The sequence below is a fragment of the Monopterus albus genome, unplaced genomic scaffold (genome assembly GCF_001952655.1).
Source record: "Monopterus albus unplaced genomic scaffold, M_albus_1.0 scaffold136.1, whole genome shotgun sequence".
NCBI classification, from domain to species: Eukaryota; Metazoa; Chordata; class Actinopteri; order Synbranchiformes; family Synbranchidae; genus Monopterus; species Monopterus albus.
Window position 1 is genome coordinate 1,078,955 of NW_018128016.1, and position 18,822 is coordinate 1,097,776.

General features: G+C 40.9%; 1 protein-coding gene and 1 long non-coding RNA gene across 6 annotated transcripts in view; one reads left to right on the plus strand and one right to left on the minus strand.

Moving 5' to 3' along the window:
- usp44 (ubiquitin specific peptidase 44) overlaps positions 1 to 3,522 on the minus strand; it is a 14,635-nt gene extending 11,113 nt beyond the window's left edge. Inside the window, exons 1-2 of the mRNA XM_020613634.1 lie at positions 3,345 to 3,522; positions 579 to 1,201 (exon numbers count right to left, since the gene is read on the minus strand). Coding sequence (XP_020469290.1) covers positions 579 to 1,036 — 458 coding nt within the window. The 5' untranslated portion in view covers positions 1,037 to 1,201; positions 3,345 to 3,522. The remainder of the gene's footprint in view (positions 1 to 578; positions 1,202 to 3,344) is intronic.
- Positions 3,523 to 4,035: 513 nt separating this feature from the next.
- LOC109967811 (uncharacterized) lies at positions 4,036 to 7,818 on the plus strand. Of its 5 annotated transcripts, none has more exons than XR_002275994.1 (5): positions 4,036 to 4,051; positions 6,275 to 6,545; positions 6,658 to 6,900; positions 6,998 to 7,095; positions 7,353 to 7,574. It is a non-coding gene; the product is annotated as an uncharacterized LOC109967811 (long non-coding RNA). The 5 variants fall into 5 exon arrangements; XR_002275992.1 differs by lacking the exon at positions 4,036 to 4,051 and adding an exon at positions 4,822 to 5,637; XR_002275995.1 differs by lacking the exons at positions 4,036 to 4,051; positions 7,353 to 7,574 and adding exons at positions 5,655 to 5,865; positions 7,736 to 7,818.
- Positions 7,819 to 18,822: the final 11,004 nt, after the last annotated feature.

An 18,822-nucleotide genomic window follows, 5' to 3' on the forward strand; every position in this document is an offset into this window, starting at 1 on the left:
TTGTTTCACAGGGACCATTGCCAGGAGTGCAGAAATGGAACTTGGGAAGCCTTATCTAACCAATAAAAACATGTGTTAAGCTTCATTTTTGTTATTTGAACTTAATGTATGATCTTATTTCTTTTCTGGTTACTCAGAGAACCACAGAGGTCTACCATTTGTGTATGTATACAGGATGCCTGTACGTTGGGTTGCTGAGCTTAAAGGTTATTGTTATTACTTATTGCACTTACTGCCTAGGAAGAAGCCTTAAATCTAAAATGTTTTTGCAACTCCACGACGCCTATGACGCCATGGCCAGACGGGTCGCGGAACAAATCCGCGATTGCAACGAGATTCGTCACCAACTGAATGGAGGTTTGTGGGGTTTGTTCTCAAATACACTACTAAACAAATGCATTTCATTTGTGAAACATGGGCTTCACAAAATGAACAGGAGGCTTCAACAAATGGACTGATCCCCTTTATGTGAGGATATTCCATAAGATGAAAGAACATCCCTCTTCCTCTCTTCTTCCTCCCTCTTCTTTCCACATTCAGTCAGTCCAAACCAGAAGCGAAAGACACATCCCATAAGCGCCCTGCGACGGTGCCAGAGGGCAGTAAACATCCTGTCCTCATCCTTCAGCTGCAGCTCGAGGGCCCCTAATGACATGAGGGCATCGGGGGCAGCGCTCGCAGAACGGAGGGTGCGGCCACTGCGGGTGGTGACCTCATAGCGCTGGCTCTGGATGGCACTGAGTGTACTACGAAGCAGCTTGAGGTCTCCAGTGGCGTTATCATTCAGGACATAGTCGTCACACAAATAACAAAAAACATAAAGTTCATTGACCTCCATAGCCAGTGGGTGGTGCTGCTGCTGGAAATGCTGCAGAGCGTGTTCCTCGATGTAGCGCCCACATGCCACATGAGCACAGCCCAAGCAGGCCCATACAGACTCAGTGGTGTTGCAGTCAACGCAGTGCCACTTCTGGGGGTTGAGGATGGAGTGGTCTGGGGCCAGCCGCAGCCGCCCCACATGCTTACACCTGTCCATTACATACACCTGCCTGTCGAGCTGGCTGGCTGGCTGTATCAGTCAACCACTGACAGTCTGTGTGTGAACCTGTTCGTGTGAGTGTCAATGTTTCAGACTGGCTTCATATCACCATGGTGACCATGGCGAGATGACAAATGGGACCCTCCCAGGGCATGGTGGTATCTAGAGAGAGTGGGACAAAGAAAGAGCAAAAAACCAGGGTTAACATTGCTTTGGGTTTTTGACATGGAGAATGTTAAAAGCAGCCAAAGGACTCAGATTTGATTCAGATGTGGTGTTTTTTCCTTCTGGATGTGTTAGCATCTAAAGCTAACATGTCTCTCTTGACCCTCTTGGCCGATAACATATTACACAGAGTTGCATTAAAAATATTATTTTCCTCTTGTGCTAAAATTTACCCCTTACATGTCAAACACATTTCAGGAAAATCAGACTAGATGTATTTTTATATCACCATAATTTCAATCCTGTTCTTTTTATTATCTCACAGTCACTACATCTGTCCTCCAAGAACAGTTTTATGAGGCCACAGCTACACACAGTTAATGGTGGCAAACTGCCAGGTGGCAAGCAGGCTTTAATATTTCCCAACAGTAAACTCACCAGTCGATAAATGACTGAGTGTTATCAAGCATACAACAAGACTCAACCAGAAAGGTGAAAACATGGACTGTTGAAGCTAGATGTGAAAACATCAACAAGAAAATATCCTTTTTCCAGGAATAGTGCTGGTAATAAGAACCCAGCTGGGCAGTAACCAGGATTCTGAACACATTCTGTCAAAACCTTTTAATGTGGGCAGCTAAATAAAGGCACAGAAGGACCAGAGTTTACCTTCTGACAAAATCCAATTTTTTTTTTCTTTTTAAGCTTCTACCTATGGGAGAGTTTTTCAAAAACACTGAACAATGAGGTGCACTTTGGTTTAAATACAGAAAAAGATTTAAACTCAAGCCAAAACCAGTCAGTCAGTCTCCATGCAACTTTTTCTAGCTTCTTTTCACATCCCTGGAATTACCTCAGCTGAAAGTAAGGATCCTTGAGTGGGCATGATGTTGCAAAGTGGTGCACCCTTTGTCTGAGTACAAGACAACTTTTCTAGGGAAATAAAAGTGTAAACAAAAAAAAAAAAAGAAAATCAACTGCTATAAAATGGCTTAGGTAACAGAGAGGGGACGTTTTGGAGGCACTGTAACACAAAAAAGATCGAAGATATTATTCCTTCATCTCAAACACTTTGGGGGAAAACCTTGTGACTCGTAGCATTCGGGTTAAAGTAGGCATTCGTTTAGCAGTTACACTGTGGGGGTGGGCGTGTTTATTCTGTGGTTCACCAGATTGTGCTGCCATGAGTATCTGCAGCTGCTGTGATATAAATAAAATCTCACCCCTGTCAAAGTTCCAAGACCCTGCTGACTTGATAACTAACCTCAAGTGAGATTACTGAATCTTGGCGCATTAAAAAAATGAGTTCGCTGAACCCGCAGGGCGCATCATGATAAGCAATAAACATAACGTGGCACTTCGCTGTCACTCTATTCAGTATTAACAGTAATCCCCACAAAGCTTTAGGAATAACGCCACATACTTAATATTAATCAAGTAGTGCATGCAATATAGTAAACAGCGCACAGACTTGATCCAGAGTTTCTAATGTCACCGAAATTGTATTAGCAAGTTAGCGCGCTTTGGCTGGTTTGTCCTTGTGACTGCATAGTTTTTAGTGGCTGTACACCGCACAGCCTTACCGTTGTGTTAAAAACTAACCGACAACAAAACACAACCATTCAACAATTACGACTTATCAGAAAACTGCACACACTAAGGTTTGCCCAAACAGCTCAACTTTAAAGTACCTCTACACAGCTAGGTCTAGCTAGCTGTAACTAGCGTGTAATTGATATAGCTATCAGTTCAAATTACAAAATACTGACATCAAACATAAAATCTAAACCACAGTATAACCATTACAAATTAACTGTCTAATGTAGTTTTAAATACAGACTGTATACAAACAAGCACGGCTTATGCTAGTCCTACTGTTTTGTGCATTTATTCAATGAGATTGTAGAGCTCTATCTTTCCTTGCCGGCTAACATTAGCTTAACCTGCTAACTAGCAGTAACCCACCAAGCTACCAGCAGTAATCCTAACAAATTCATGCGTTAGCCGGAGGTCAGCTCCCAGGGTCCGACTGGGCTTTAAAACCAAGCTGCTGGATATGTTTAAACAAATTCAAATATATAATCGGCTATACTGTTACACGTGTAGTATGAAAGACTCGTTATAAAAAGAAAATGCATACCGAACCTCTCCTTCACAGCCGTAACTCCTCTGTTTCTAAAATGTTCGCCATCTTCTCTGTCCCTGTCGCGTGCAGTGTTGCCAACTTCTCAGTAAGGAAAGTAGCTATTGGCTGTCCTAAAAGTCGCTAGAAGTCGCTAAATGACATCATCGCCAATTTTTGCATAATGGTTTATTTGTGAGTAATTGTAATGGACGCTGTAGGAGAGAGGAATAACGTCGTGAGACAAGGAGTAAAAAACACCCTGAATATGTTTAGAACTACAAATGAACTTACTTCTGTTGATGCTTGTTTTTTATTTTTATTTTGCCATTTAAATAGGCCATCACTTCTCAAAATAACTTTATGACTTTAATGCTTTGTCTAGACCCACATTGCATAAATCAATTTTGCCCTGTATTGTTAAATGTTAGAATATCAAATTTAATCAAAAGACTGTTATGTGGGATGTATTTGCTAGCTCTATGTCTATCTCTCCTCCTTTATCCGGGCTTGGGACCAGCAAAGTGACAGCAAAGGGACCCAAAACAGACACTCTGGCAGAGTTACAACATTAACAATCTAAGTGGACCAAAAAGAGACAACAGAAAAAACTGTCAATGGCAATCTGAGAAAATGGTGGTAACTAGTCTGGCCCTAATTCAGGTTTATTGTTTGTTTTTTTCAGACCCCCTTCCACACACACGCTGTGCTGGCTCACAGAAAGAGTAGGTCATCTTTCTATAGCAGGTTCAGCAACTGAGGGAGCTGACTTAAATGAGTAAGCAGCTGATGTGCCAAAAAGCTGCAAAACATTATCAGGCAGCTTGTGACACACAGTAAATGTGACACCTTCCATCAAACATAATTTGACAGGTGGCCCCGCCCCCTTTGTCCCTCCTTTCAGCCAATCAGAATCGTTCTTTTGGTCCTTAGTCCCACCTTCCGGTCCCACGTGGTCTCCATGTGGTCCCCCACGTGGTCCTTGGGTGTACCCTCCAACCCCCCTGTATCTGCTGATGAAGATAAGGAAGTCATGACGTATCTGCAGCTGGAGATCAGGTGGTTGTGGTTAACCGCAGCTGAAAAGATAAACAAACAGAAGTTACATTGTGTACACGCCTATGGTTATGGTTGTGTAGATAAGAATATAACTGTATTTGATATTGGTTGCAAGTACACTAATTCAAATGTACTAGCAGTTTACTAACAAGTATACTTCTTGGGACTAAATTGGCCCACTTTAAGTTTATGAAAGTACACTTTGAAGTATACTTCAGGTAACATATCATGCTACTAGCAATATTCATCCTGCCTGCAGACTCTTCAATCTAGTTGACCTTGGGGCCCACATGCAGCCTGCAGCAAGCTCATGACAATGAACTAAGCATTTAACAGCCTGAGCTAGACTAACATTTTCTAATACAACAGATCTCTCATCAATATCTATCTAAGAAATTACCTAACAATATGTTTAGAACTACAAATGAACTTACTTCTGTTGATGCTTGTTTTTTATTTTTATTTTGCCATTTAAATAGGCCATCACTTCTCAAAATAACTTTATGACTTTAATGCTTTGTCTAGACCCACATTGCATAAATCAATTTTGCCCTGTATTGTTAAATGTTAGAATATCAAATTTAATCAAAAGACTGTTATGTGGGATGTATTTGCTAGCTCTATGTCTATCTCTCCTCCTTTATCCGGGCTTGGGACCAGCAAAGTGACCCAAAACAGACACTCTGGCAGAGTTACAACATTAACAATCTAAGTGGACCAAAAAGAGACAACAGAAAAAACTGTCAATGGCAATCTGAGAAAATGGTGGTAACTAGTCTGGCCCTAATTCAGGTTTATTGTTTGTTTTTTTCAGACCCCCTTCCACACACACGCTGTGCTGGCTCACAGAAAGAGTAGGTCATCTTTCTATAGCAGGTTCAGCAACTGAGGGAGCTGACTTAAACGAGTAAGCAGCTGATGTGCCAAAAAGCTGCAAAACATTATCAGTTGTCCTGCCATTTGTTGGTTTTGTTCAGTGCCGATCACCTATTCAGGTGAAATGTGTAACCGGAGTTTGTTGCCCATTTTCTGCGCCAGGGGAAAAAAATGTTCTGCCCGTGTTTGCGTGGGTTGTCTCCGTGTACTCCGGCTTCCTCCCACTGTCCAAAGATACGCGGTTTAGGTTGATTGGATTGGAGACTCTAAATTGCCCGTGTGTGTGTGTGTGTGTGTGTGTGTGGTTGTTCGTCTGCGCTTAGCCGTGACATGGTCCTGCGACCTGTCCAGGGTGTACCCCATTCGGGACTAAGCGGTATTGTGTTGCCTCTAAGGCATTTATTTAGCTAATTATTTTAAGTTATCTATTTTTTGGTGAAGAGCCAGGTTAATAAATACATATGTAAAAAGTAATGATAACGCTAAACCTATTAATTGGCGCCGAGTGGTGATGTTACTTCCTGTTAGGAAGAAAAATGGCGGATGTAAGACTCTTGGTTGTGGCATGTGTATCCATTCTCATCCGCTAGGAAACATGATCGAAGTAATGCTGTAAATTCTTATATGTGTCAGTTGACATAGCATAGTTAACATTTGCTACGATTGTGTTAGAGTTAGATGCGATGTTGAGGAAGTTTATTTACAGTTGTGCATAAGCTAGCTGATAAGATGCATTTGAACGTGTGTATGCGTGTTGAAGTGTACCACCATTTATAGTTTAAGTATTGGGCAAATAAGCAGAACTGACACAATGTTTATTGTATTGCTTATTTGCAGTTTTTACCGTGATGTTATATGAAGAATGGACAGTAAATGTTTTGATCTTGCTACGACCCTATTCATTGACTACGTTTTAACTCGGTGTTAAATCAGAATCAACATGCTGCACAGGAACACTAAAGGTATAGAAAATGAGATGTGATAAAGCATACTTTGTTTTACACAACTTTCAGAAGAACCAAGTGGAAATGGAGCCAATGACATGGAATGATCTGGCCAGAGGGTATGAGAGGGCAGGTGATGAGCTGGGCCGTTTGCGCCTGATTATGGAGACTTAAACAGACGTGGGGAGACGGAGATCTGCCAGAGGGTGGAGAAGCCGGTGCACCGTTGTAACTCCGCCTCGGGGAAGCGACAGGCGCTGGTCAGAGGTGGAGAGGGAGGGAGACGGCGTGGGGGCGCCGATAATCTCTGGAGCCATGATCCCTTGTCGTGCGATCAAAGGTAGGGGTGCAAGGAGAAGATATGTCACAGGTAATAGATCAGTCTCACTTCAGAAAGAAACACTGATTATAGAAGCTGGTGTTGTCCTCTATCTGCTGCGTATTCCACACAGAACGAACCGGCACTGGGGTGGTGTTCGTCTGACGGTTTTATGGCGTGGTGCTAATCAGCTGGGATAGAAAACAGCTGTGCCGTAAGCCTGGTCTGCCTCGTTCTGTCAAGAGAAGAGTGGAGAGGGAGAGAGCAGGGAGAGGAGAGAGAGGTGGCACGGAGCATACCTGACACAGGACTGCAGAGACTGAGCCCACTGAAGAGGAAAATGAAAATGGTTCCTCTCCTGGAAATGAATGAATAAGTAATGCTTCAATAATAATAATACTCCAATAATATAACATTAATCCAAAATTTTTACTTTTACTTGAATGTAGTATTTTATTTTGTGTTGTTGCCAGGAGCGCAGAGGAAAACGAAGAAGGCTCCTCCTGGAAATTAATGAATAATTAATACTCCTATAAAATAACATTATCGACGCTATCATCGCTACCATAAGGTAAATAAAACACTATATTTAAGATAAAATATAGCTGTCCACGGTGGGACTGAGATCATAAGATAAAGTATACTTTCTTTTACACAACTTTCAGTAATAAAAAATGGAAAGTAAGATGACTGTAAGTGATCTGGCCAGAGGGTTTGAGGAGGTGGCCACCAGATTGAGATGGTCCGGCGACCTGTCCAGGGTGTACCCCGTTGGGACTAAGCGGTATAGAAAATGAGATAAGATAAAACATACTTTCTTTTACACAGCTTTCCGAAAGAAAATATGGAAACCGTTAGAGATTTGGCCAGAAGGAGTGAGGAGGTGGCCAGAGGGCTTGAGGAGGTGGCCGCCGGATATAGAGAGCTGGCCACCGGATGGCAGAGGGAACGTGAGGACCGACTACGCATGACCAGGGCGATGCTCCAACCCCGCGATGCCTACGGCGCCATGGCCAGATGGGTCGCGGAACGGATCCGGGATTGCGACAAAGTTCGAAAAACCATTCAATCTATGACAATAACGAGCATATTCGAATTCCTCACAATTTTCTCTTGTAATACCTCACAGTATACAGAACATCACATCTACATGGCTTATTAACACATATCCATGTGTGATCAGAACTTTTGCCCTCTTTGTTGTTTCACAGGGACTCTTGCCAGGAGAGCAGAGGAAAATGAAGAAGGCCCCTCTCCTGGAAATTCATATTGAATTCATACTCAAAAAAAAACATTAAACCACAACTTTTACTTTTACTTGAATATAGTATTTTACTTTGTGTTATTGCTAATTTTACTTGATTAAACTATCTGAGTTCTTCTTCCACGACTGGTCTCTGTAGCTAGCTATACACTCGAGCTATCCATTGCACAATATCTCTACATGTTTACCTTTACCAGTAGTTGTAGTGGCAGCAGGCAGTGGAATAGTGGGCAAAGCAATAAACATTCAAGAAAAAAGAGACTATTTGTCTCTAATGTTATCAGACAACATGTTATCAGATACCTCAGTGCTCTATAAAAGATGAGGTCAGTATTTGGATTTGGAGAATTCATGCTTCATTTTGAAACGGGCACAATTTAAAATATTTTAGGTTACACCACATAGATAAACACCTGCTCCATATAAGAATAACAAGCTAGAAGCATGCTCTACCTAAAAACTGTAATTTGAAAGTTTGATTTGAGGGTTTACCCCGGCATACTGTAAACATTTTATTGAATTCTGATTCCCAGGACTTTGCAATTCTTGCAGATCTGACAGAGAGAGGGATTCAACATTGTGTCCAGTGAGGCATCACAGCAGATTTTGGCATTGATCCGAACTTAAAGTATGATCGTGATGAATGTAATAAAGTAACATCAAAACCAGAAGACCTGCTCCCCCCATCCACCTACCCACCTACTCTTTAGAAAAGCCTACTAAGTCAACATTTGAAACATGTCACCCAGTGTAGCGATGTGTTTCACCAGTGTGTTTTTAATTGTTTTTGAATGAATTTTTTTGAATCATCCTGTTTGTATTTAAAATGAAGTGATTTCTTTGTACCAACCTTAAAACATTGGGGATGTAATCCATCCTTGTTTCAAGCAAAAGTGCATTTTGAAGTTTAGACAGGGCTAATATGAGGCTTCAGCAGCGTGGGTTAGCCTTCCTCTTATGTTAGCTTTCTGTTACTCTCTCTTATGTTAATGGCTCAGTTTTGACCCGTGCCAGAAAATACCCTCAAAACAGTTACTTATCATCCAATTGGTGTCTTACTGCTTGGTTATCTTGTTAGGTTTTTTTCCTCCATGAAAAGAACGGTTCTAATACTTTTGGTGTGGCCTCCTGGGCCTTTTAACACCATATCTCTTGTTTTCAATAAAATAAAAGGTAAAAAGCCAGAGGTTTGGGAGAGGTGGCCGCCGGATATAAAGAGCTGGCCACCGGATGGCAGAAGGTACAAGAAGAAACTGTAAGAATGACCAGGGAGACGATTCAACTCAATAAATTAAAGGTTGTTATGCTACCCAACTATTACTGAGGGGTGTTAGAACACACCTTTTAAAAAGATTTGTTTTATTCCTTTTTATTTTAATATTATTAACATAGTAACATCTATGGTGTTTCTGACCCATATATATTTACTTCAAGAAAAAGGCAAAAAAGTTTTGTTTTTTTTTTCAAAAATAGAACTTTAATACGCATACAAAATGAAAAGCAGAACAAGTAATAATACAAAATGTAGTGGTGGTGTCTGTAAAGTGGGTGAAAAAAAAAAAAAAAAAAAAAAACTCACGTGATATTGCAGCTTGTGCTCATAGCAAGCCTCACCAGACAACTTCAGACCATATGGACATATAGGGTGGAGTTAAGGGTCTACAAGGACATTTGATTTCTAAATTAGCTTTTTACCACACTTATCTGGCTGAATAATCTCTCTGCAAAAACACCTTTTAGGGCTGGGAATATCTTCTTCTCAAGTGACTGTGCAGTTGTGTTATTGCTGACATGTCCAAACAGAGCAACACAATTAAAAAAATAGAAACCATTCAGAGAACTGGCCAATTCTACTGTTTTAACTATAAGGGAACAAACGTGTTGCTTCATAAAGCTTGATATTGTAAGTAAAATTAAAAACTAAAAATAAAATTCACCCTGAAGTATACATGCAAGTCCCCTTCAAAGCCTTTGAATTCAGGGTTTGATTCCCACGCCTTTCTGTATTTTTGAACGTACAGTTTAGTCTGAGACATCTAGCTAGTTAGCTAGATGTTTATCTTATGTCACAGAGAGGCGCACACACAAGTGTAGTGATGTGTCGTTCACGAACGATTCGTTCATTTTATACGAATCTTTTCCATGACTCGAGAACATCGGGTCGTCTCGGGGAATGATTCGTTCATTTTGTGTTGACCGCGCATAGCCTCAAGACACAGGTACGATATTTCTTATAATATGACCATGGCTGCATTATAGTTCTTTTTCGAAAGGTGATGAATATGTGCGTAAGCAGATGGGGAATTAACATGTAACATTGTAATTACATTCTGCTGAAGTGACCCAAATCACTCGAAAAAAGATTCGTTTGTTTTGCTGAACGAGATTCAAAGAACTGAATCAGTAAAATGATCCGAACTTCCCATCACTAACACAATGGACGAGGTGAGTAAGTGACTGAGGCTGAGTCAAATGTGATTTATTTTAGTGTGATACTGAAGAAACGTTTACATTTACATCCAGCTCTGTAAGACAGGGCGAGATCAGCGGCGGCTTTGCGCATGCGCAATTCATTTGCAATCTGAACGAGGAGCGGTATGGATCTCCTCTGCAGCTGGGACCGTCCGTGAGTGCTTTGGGACGCGGAGGGGTTCACAGCAGCACCCGCTGCTCGTTGAGGACAGTAACTGCAGGGTGATACGTGCTTTCACGTCAGTCTCCAAAACATCAAAAAAGTCTCAAATAACACCAGAAAAAGTCGCTAGATTTGTCGCTAGTCGCTTTTGACAAAAAAAGTCGCCAAGAGGATTTGGAAAGTCGCCAGATTTAGCGAGAAAGTCGCCAAGTTGACAACACTGGAACTTGCGTGGTGTTGGCTCGAGCGCGTCCTCCATACGTGACGTCGTCATTCTTGTTGTTAGCTGTTATAGAAGATGTTCGCTCATCTTCTATAACAGCAACTTATGAGTGTTCATTTGTTATGATAGTTTGATAGGTTAGTATTAAACATAAGTGTTTTATAGTTTAAGTGTTTTGTCATGTGCGTTTACTAAGTTTTCCTGTCAGTGTGGCTATAAATCCAGCACTAGCCTATCCTATCCTATGGTTTGTAGTTTAGTGGTGGAGGAAGTAGTTATATATTTTACTTAAATGATAACATTTCTACATCGTCTTGTTGTCAATAGACACCATAAACACATTCCTCTGTGCTTCAATGTTGTTCAAAAATAGCAAATTGTTGCTAGAAAGATTAATCTGTTGATTATTTAAAGGTAGTGTTACTGGTTTTTATCAGAAGCATTTTTTGTTACATATCTTGAACTTCTCTTTTCATCCCGATGGAAATGAATACATTAAATGCACTTACAACAATGAAAGTCACTTTCGGCTTTTCCCGTTTTAGGGGTCACCACAGTGAATCGTCACATTACAACATTAAGGAGAAAAATCTGTAATCTGTGGCAGCAACAGGACTGAAAAAGTCTGATTTTACTCATCCAAAGCAAAACCACCTGGATGGCCTACCTGTCTGTCAGCATACTTCTTATTTGCATACACTCTGCCCCTGGACTCAAAGCACAAGCCAAGAGTCTCCCACAAGGAATTGCAGTTGAGGCAGATATGCTACTGCTCTGTTTTGATGGCTAAAGCTAGTGAGCTATGGCAGAGAAGGTACCCACAGCAGTTTTGGTTCACAAACGGAGACTGTTGTTACAGGCCTATAAGACATATGGCCTTATAGGTAATGTTATTGTTACCACTATGAGAGTGAGAAGACCGCTGCACAGAACAGCAGCTACAGGTGGGGAAAATACCAAGAGTAGTCAGCTCTAAGTGTATAGATAGGATTGTAAGGCAATTAACTGGGCACCAAAGGCCACATGCTCATGTTACCAAGACAGAATAAAGCCTGTATTTTGAACTGAGTTAGCTGGCCTCCCTCTTCATTTCTCCCCACCGAAAAAGCCTGGCCTTCTAAGACTATTTACCGGTTACGAGCAAGGACTAAAACAGCTTAGGCATGAACCAAGGGTACCCAAATATGGTTTGTGGCCACAGATCTGGGCGGGTAACAATAAGTAATGCAAGAAATAAAACCAGAATTAACATTGGTTTTGCTTTTGAATGATGGCGACAGCCGAGTGAACAAAAGGGGCTGAAAAGTGACGCCATGGTGGCCATATTTCTGCTGGTTCTGCTTGTTTTTTTGTTGTTTTTTGTTTGGGGGGCATTTGTTATTTACCTGAAATCTGTAAGTAGTAGTCAGGCAGTGTGTGTTGTGTTTTGGAGAGAAGTCAGAAAGAATGGGTGGGATTTCTTCGGTTGGATACTTTCAGAATTTAGCTTCTTCATCCTGTTTTTTCCAGGATCACCAACTAAATGTAATTTAACATTGTCTGTGTATACTGTTATCGCATAGGATACACAATCTGTAGTTTATTAATGTATTATAGGCCTACATAAGTGTAGTTAAATCCGTTTTATAGCTATGTACCACCCACGGTTCGATTCCCGGCTTGTCCAGTCAACATGTCAAGGTGTCCTTGAGCAAGACACTGAACCCCCAGTTGCTCCCGGTGATGTCACCGGTGTGTGAATGCGTGAGTGCTTGGGAGTGTGAATGGGTGAATGGACGAATAATGTGAAAGTGCTTTGAGTGTGCTGTAAAAGTGTAGAAAGGCGCTATACAAGTATAAGACCATTTACCACTAGAGGGGAGCGTCACACCATTCATACTCAAATATTGTTCCAGTTACTTCATTACCAAAACACTATTGGCAAGCTAGTAAGCTCCATAACAGTTGATTTATTATAACCATTGGGCTGAGCTAAGTAATGATTTGGTTTAATGGTTTCACGTGTCAGTCTGCTACTTTTACTCAACTAATAAGTACATTTAAGAAAAGATCTCAATTCTTATTCCACCATTGTTGATCAATATTGCAAAATCACTGTGCAAAATGTAGATTTCAATGAGTAGACTTAGAAAAAGAAGTCTCTGCACACTTAAGAGCCATTACAAACATTTAATTATAAAGTCAAGCTTTCGGTTACTTCATCAGGGAACAAATACTTGCATTATACCTAAATATGCATGACCTTCTTTTTCTTGATTGACATGATAGTTTGGTCTTTGTGCACTTTTGCACTCTGTTGTGATTGAGGCAATTGAAACAGTTGATTCATAATGTACAAATCATTTCACTACAATATGAAATGTTTCTTTCTGCCTCAGTCTTTCATCTCTAGCTGTCTGTCTCCAGTAATGTGATCATGCACCTATTTTCTTCTTGAACCTTAAGCCACTTCTTTTACACTTTTATGGATCTCAGGTGTGTGTGTGTGTGTGTGTGTGTGTGTGTGTGTGTGTGTGTGTTATCCTTGCTCCTTGCACCTGAGGTTCAGGAATCAGGTATTTTTAAGCCTTGTGTGCTGGTGTGGGATGCACGTATAGCACATCATGGTGGCTAGTGGCGCTCTTGTAGATTCTATCAATGTAAGCTTTTTTTTTCTTTTTTTTTTTAAGAAAGCAACACTTTACTGTATGCTGTACAGATTTAAGACTCAACTCTCACCTCATAAACCATAACAACAATATAATTATGATAAACTGTAGGAGAATATTGTGTCATTTTAAGAATAAACTTAAAATATGCAACAAAAAAGTGAAGAAACATTATGAATCTCTGTATAAATATTGCAGTAACTTCACATCTCTTAAGGAAACTGTGCGTGGAGGAGGACCTTTTCTCACACGCACCCTGACTGTATGTGTAGCAACACATCCATACAAACCTGTCATGATTCGGTCCCGCTGTTTCCTGTCCGGCTTTTATTTTCACATTACTTCCTGTTTTGTTTCACCTCAGTTTTGGCCCTTTTACTTTACAAAGAGAGGTAATCATTAGGTCACCTGCTTCGTTATTACCTGCACCTGTTTACACCTTTACATCACCAGGACGCTGCCAGATTGTTCTAGACCCCAGCTGTGACTTTCCAGCATTTACTTTGGTTTTGGTATTTTGTATTTCTGATCCCAGACTGTTACCTCGGACTATTCTATTCTGCCTCGCCCTCTTGTTACAGACTGTCACGGTGTATGATTATCGGACTTTCCCTTTTGGACAACGAATTTAGGATTCCCCTGGATGTATGTGTTTGCTGGCTCTGACCTGGGACTGATACCGACCGTGAGTTTTGTGTTTCACCTTGTCTTGTATGGTTTTGTTTAGTTTTAGTTCTCTTATTAAAGAGACGGTTTTGTTCATCACTTCCTCGTCTGGTCTTTTAATTGAGTTCACTAAACACTTTTCGGCAGCATCGCGCGCCGTTTCTGACACAAACCTTCTTAAACCCCCAGTGAACAGGTCACAGACTGGTAATGGCTGTGTTTATGTCAGTGGACCAGAGGTTTGTGTGAGAGAGATTAAGGGCATTTGTGGGTGACTTGAAGAAAGAGTTATGTGTTTATATGCCATGCGATGCCTGTGAATTACCACTAATGTTTTTCATTCTCCATATCCCCGAGCCTTTACCGCCTTCATGTCTACACACGCTGACTCTCCCTCCCCGCCCGTCTGTCCTCTTTTCATCTACACTCTCGCTTGCTCATAAACACACTTATTTTGCTGTTACTATACTAATGAGGACTTGATGTAATAACCTCTATTATTAAAACTGCATTAGCTAATACTTTGTCAGAATAAATCAAATCACTAAATGTAATGTGACAGGTGATTACCCCAGAGATTTATTATGTACTGTTGTACATGTTCCTGCCAGGTTTCTCATCTTACTCTTGGCAAGAAGGCACATATACAAAATGCCAAACTATTCCTTTATCATTTACTGGTCTAAACACCTGATAGCTGGTAGGTGTTCCTATGGCTGCCCAAGGTTATGTACAGATCAGCAGCAACAAAGTTTGGCTTTGAGTAAATCAAAAAAAAAAGGCTAAAGTTAGCTTGACTGAACAAGCTAAATGATTTCTTCAACAGCAACATCTGATTAAAAGGATGGACATTTGCTTGAAAGCCACAGTAAAACAAAGCCCATACTGTAAGCCTCTGGAAAAAAAAAGAGGGCCAATGAAATTGCAGCTGCTTTGAAAGGGTTTTCACCTGGACCTCATGAGGATTGAAATTCATAACCATAGAAAATGCAGCTTTGCAACCTGTTTTCATTTAAAGGCTGGTCATTTCAGTGAAAGATAGCCGTTTCAATGCCTTTTGTGGTGGTGTTAATGCAGCTGGATACAGTGTTGGTTTTGCAGCAGGTGAAAATGCAGGTGCCGGTAAAGCCAGAGGAAATACTTCACAGCCTGTAAACAAACATCTCTGGTAATGAAGACTTTCAGCTTGCCTGCTCTGGCTGGTAAGGCTGAATTTTAACATCAGCTCCTTGACAGTTTCTGATGTCTAATCTGTTATTTAAAGAGTGTCTTGACTTGTCAAGAGCGTCTGTTCCCACCCAAACTGTCTGTTATCTGTTGGTGTGTGGTTTCGTTTGTAACCACTCGATGACATCAGGTCCTTGTTTGCGTGGCTGTATAATGATCAGCAGCAGCGTCTCAATCACTCTGCTATGTCTACCTCACCCTCCCTGTTCTGGCTTGCTCTGAGGCTTCTCAGGTAGAAAAACATTCCTGATGTGTGCGTGTCTACATGCATGTGAGTTTTCATGTGTAATTAAGTAAAAGAAAAAAGAGCATGGATGTTTCAGAGGACAGAGCTGGATATTTTTAGGTGAATGATTCCACTGATAGAATTTCAGTCTTGCTTCCCATACCTCAATCTTCTAATTTCCCCTGCAAGTGAATCACAGCTGATGGGATAATACTGACCATATGAGTCACTAATCCAGCACACACTTCCTCTGACCATACTGAAAAGGGGAAAGAAATCACCTCTTTCACTATATTCTGTCCTTATTTCCCTCCTCTGTTGGCCTCAGCAGCTGTTTCCAAGTTAAAACTTAGCCAAGATCTAAATGTTTACCAAGTGGCGATTCATGCAGCACTAAATAAAATCAGATTGCACCACACAAACTCTTTATTCTACACAGATTATCTGTACTGTTGCATTTTGCACTCCCAGGGGTAGTCAACAGATCTAATTGACAATGCTAACATTAACTTGCTAGTATGCACTCAGTAAAACTAATGCAGGCTAATACAAGAGTCCTGCAGTAGGCTAAAACCTTCTTCATGAAAGCGATCATCTTCTTGGAGGCAGTAGTTTGTGGTGCTGTTAATAAATTTGATCTTTTCCAGAAGATAAATGGTGAAACAGTCCGTTGGAGGGATTTTCCTAATGAATTAAATTGTTGCAAAGAGGATTTTCTTCAACCTGGCAACCCAAAGCTTGTTCTTATTAATGGCTTATAGGCTAATTGTCACTTTATACATTAGTGATTTATTAACATTAACAGAGCCATTAATTACAAGCCCTTTATAAATGGTGCCATACCAAAAGAGTGGTACTGATTTATGTATAGCTGATGCAACCTCATCCCAGACCCCTGGGTGCCTGTAGATGTGACACCCTTTGCAGGCCAGTGTCAGTGCATCTGTTTCAGGGTGATGGGTGCTGCCAAAAAGGGGCATTGTGACTCCCAGCAAGAGGAGGGGAGGGTGGGGGTGTTATTGTCCCCCTGCCTGCGGGAGTTGCTATGCACTCCAGGGCCAATAGCAACACAAGAATGCTAACAGGACAAAGGCCATAACTCCATTCTATAGCAAAACAAGCGAAGCATTGTGTTCATACAGGAATGCACACACATTCATAGACACACATGCATGCATTCACCATTACTATGATAACACACAAACTATAACGGAGAAAGCTATGCATCTGTGCAAGCATGCCAAAGACTCATTCATCAACTAGTTTCCCACACCATGCAACCCCCCCACAGGACATCTCCATCATGGGCTGAAAATGGCCAGTCAATCTGGGGACAATGAGTAAGTGAGCGATCAAGCTAGAGAGACAGTGAGAAAGAGAGAGAGAGGAGGTCCATGGTTCAGCTGCAGCGGTGAAGATCTGTGGCTCCCTGTTGTGTCTTCACTTCAAGGCCAGTTCACACCACGTAAATACCTCCATCCCCATCAAACCTGAAGGTCTGCACTGACCAGTGGTGGAGGATCAGATCTATTACTTAAAAAAGTGTCAACATAACACTGGGAACAAAGTCCATTACAAGGCCTTTGTGCAAATTTCTAGTATAGAAGTATTATGTTCTTAAAGTATCAAAAGTAAATATGGCCTGTTACTGATGTATTATTACAGAGTATATGACATTATTAGATTGTTAATGCTGTTGTATTTGTGTGATGTGGGGCTAGTTTTGATTGCTTCTTATACACTTAGGCAATTTAATCTGGTGGTTCTCAACCTAGGTTTCAGGCCCTTCCGTGAATCACCAGGGGCCTATTTCAAGAAGGCGGTTTTGTCGAAACTCAGAGTTTGTTAACCCCGAAATGAGGGCAACTCTGAGTTTTCGGTTTCAGAAACGGAGGTAACTTAAACCCGTGAAAACGGGGTAAGTTAAACCCGTTTCACAAAGAGAGGTAATCTAAACTCAGAGTCAGTTACTATGGCAAATTAGTCTGTGAACCTAACCTGCTGGCGAGCAGGTTAGGTTCGGGAAACTCAGTTTCCTCCGGGTCTCCGCCCCTTTTTAAAGTGAAAGGTGCTTAATACCTCATTTAATCTTTCAGTACATTCATAGATTGCACACGTTTCCGTCACGCAGAGACCAAAATGGCGTGTCCATTCATAGAGGATCCTGTAGATGAGGACGCTGTATTAATTCGCAGGGAATTGCATTTACGTCGGGAGAGGATATTGAGGCCACGAGTTGATTTTTTGTCATATCCCCATGTATTTTTATTTGAGCGGTACCGTTTTTCTAGAGAGTCCATAACATATATCAATAATCTTATCCACCCATACATCAGACACATCACCCATCGTGGCCGTGCGCTTACATCCGAGCAGATGCTTTGTGTTGCGTTACGATTTGTTGCAAACGGCAGTTTTCATTATAACATCGGGGATGCAGAGCACATTAGTAAGGCCACAGTATGTAGAATAGTTCGGAAAGTGTGCCTCACCCTCAAGCGCTTTCTGTGAATTTTTGTTGTGTTTCCTGGGCACAAACCCCTCAGAGCCATTAAAGAGGAGTTTCACAGGATTGCAGGTTAGTGGTATTGAATTCGTTTCAGTAAGGCTAATCTGAAAAATGATGATCAGTTAATAACATCTTGATGTGACCTCTGGAAATAAACTAATAATTAGAATCCCCTTCAGGATTTCCTAATGCGCTTGGATGCATTGATGGCACACATATTCCCATCAATGCACCTACATGAAAATTAAAATTCAATTCTTATATTATCACATCAGTGTTGGGTCAATTTTAAAAAAGTATTTTGATTAATGTAATAATTACTCTCCATAAAACGTACTGGATTATTTATTAATCATTACTTTACAAATCCCATATCAACCACAATAGGAATTTTAAGAAAGGGTAGACATAAAACTGCACTTTTAATTCGTACAAAAATCGGTATTTTATGCAATTACTGAAGTTACTCATTCAATTATTGAAGAATTAAGAACCATTCCTTACTTTACAAGTGACAAATAATAACATTACTAACATTAGTTAGTAATTACTTACACCGAACACTGTATGATTAAAATGTAAACGTACCCATTGACTCGGGCAGCTATTTTCCCCCAAGCTAACTCTTTCTCTTTCGCCACTGCAGCCGTGTTGTTTTTTTGTTTTTTTTTTACGAAATATGGGCTCGTACTCACTATATGCTTGTAGTAGCACATCCATTTCTGTCGGGGAAAAACGCAGACCTATTTTGGCTTGGTCCTGTTGCCATGGTGACTCGTAATTTCTTCACTCCATTGTTCAGGGCTTTTTATAGTCGCGTGGCACGCGCCTAACTCTGAGTCAGACAACTCAGAGTTGATTAAACCAACTCTTTTCAGCTGTTCTGAAACCAAAAACTCC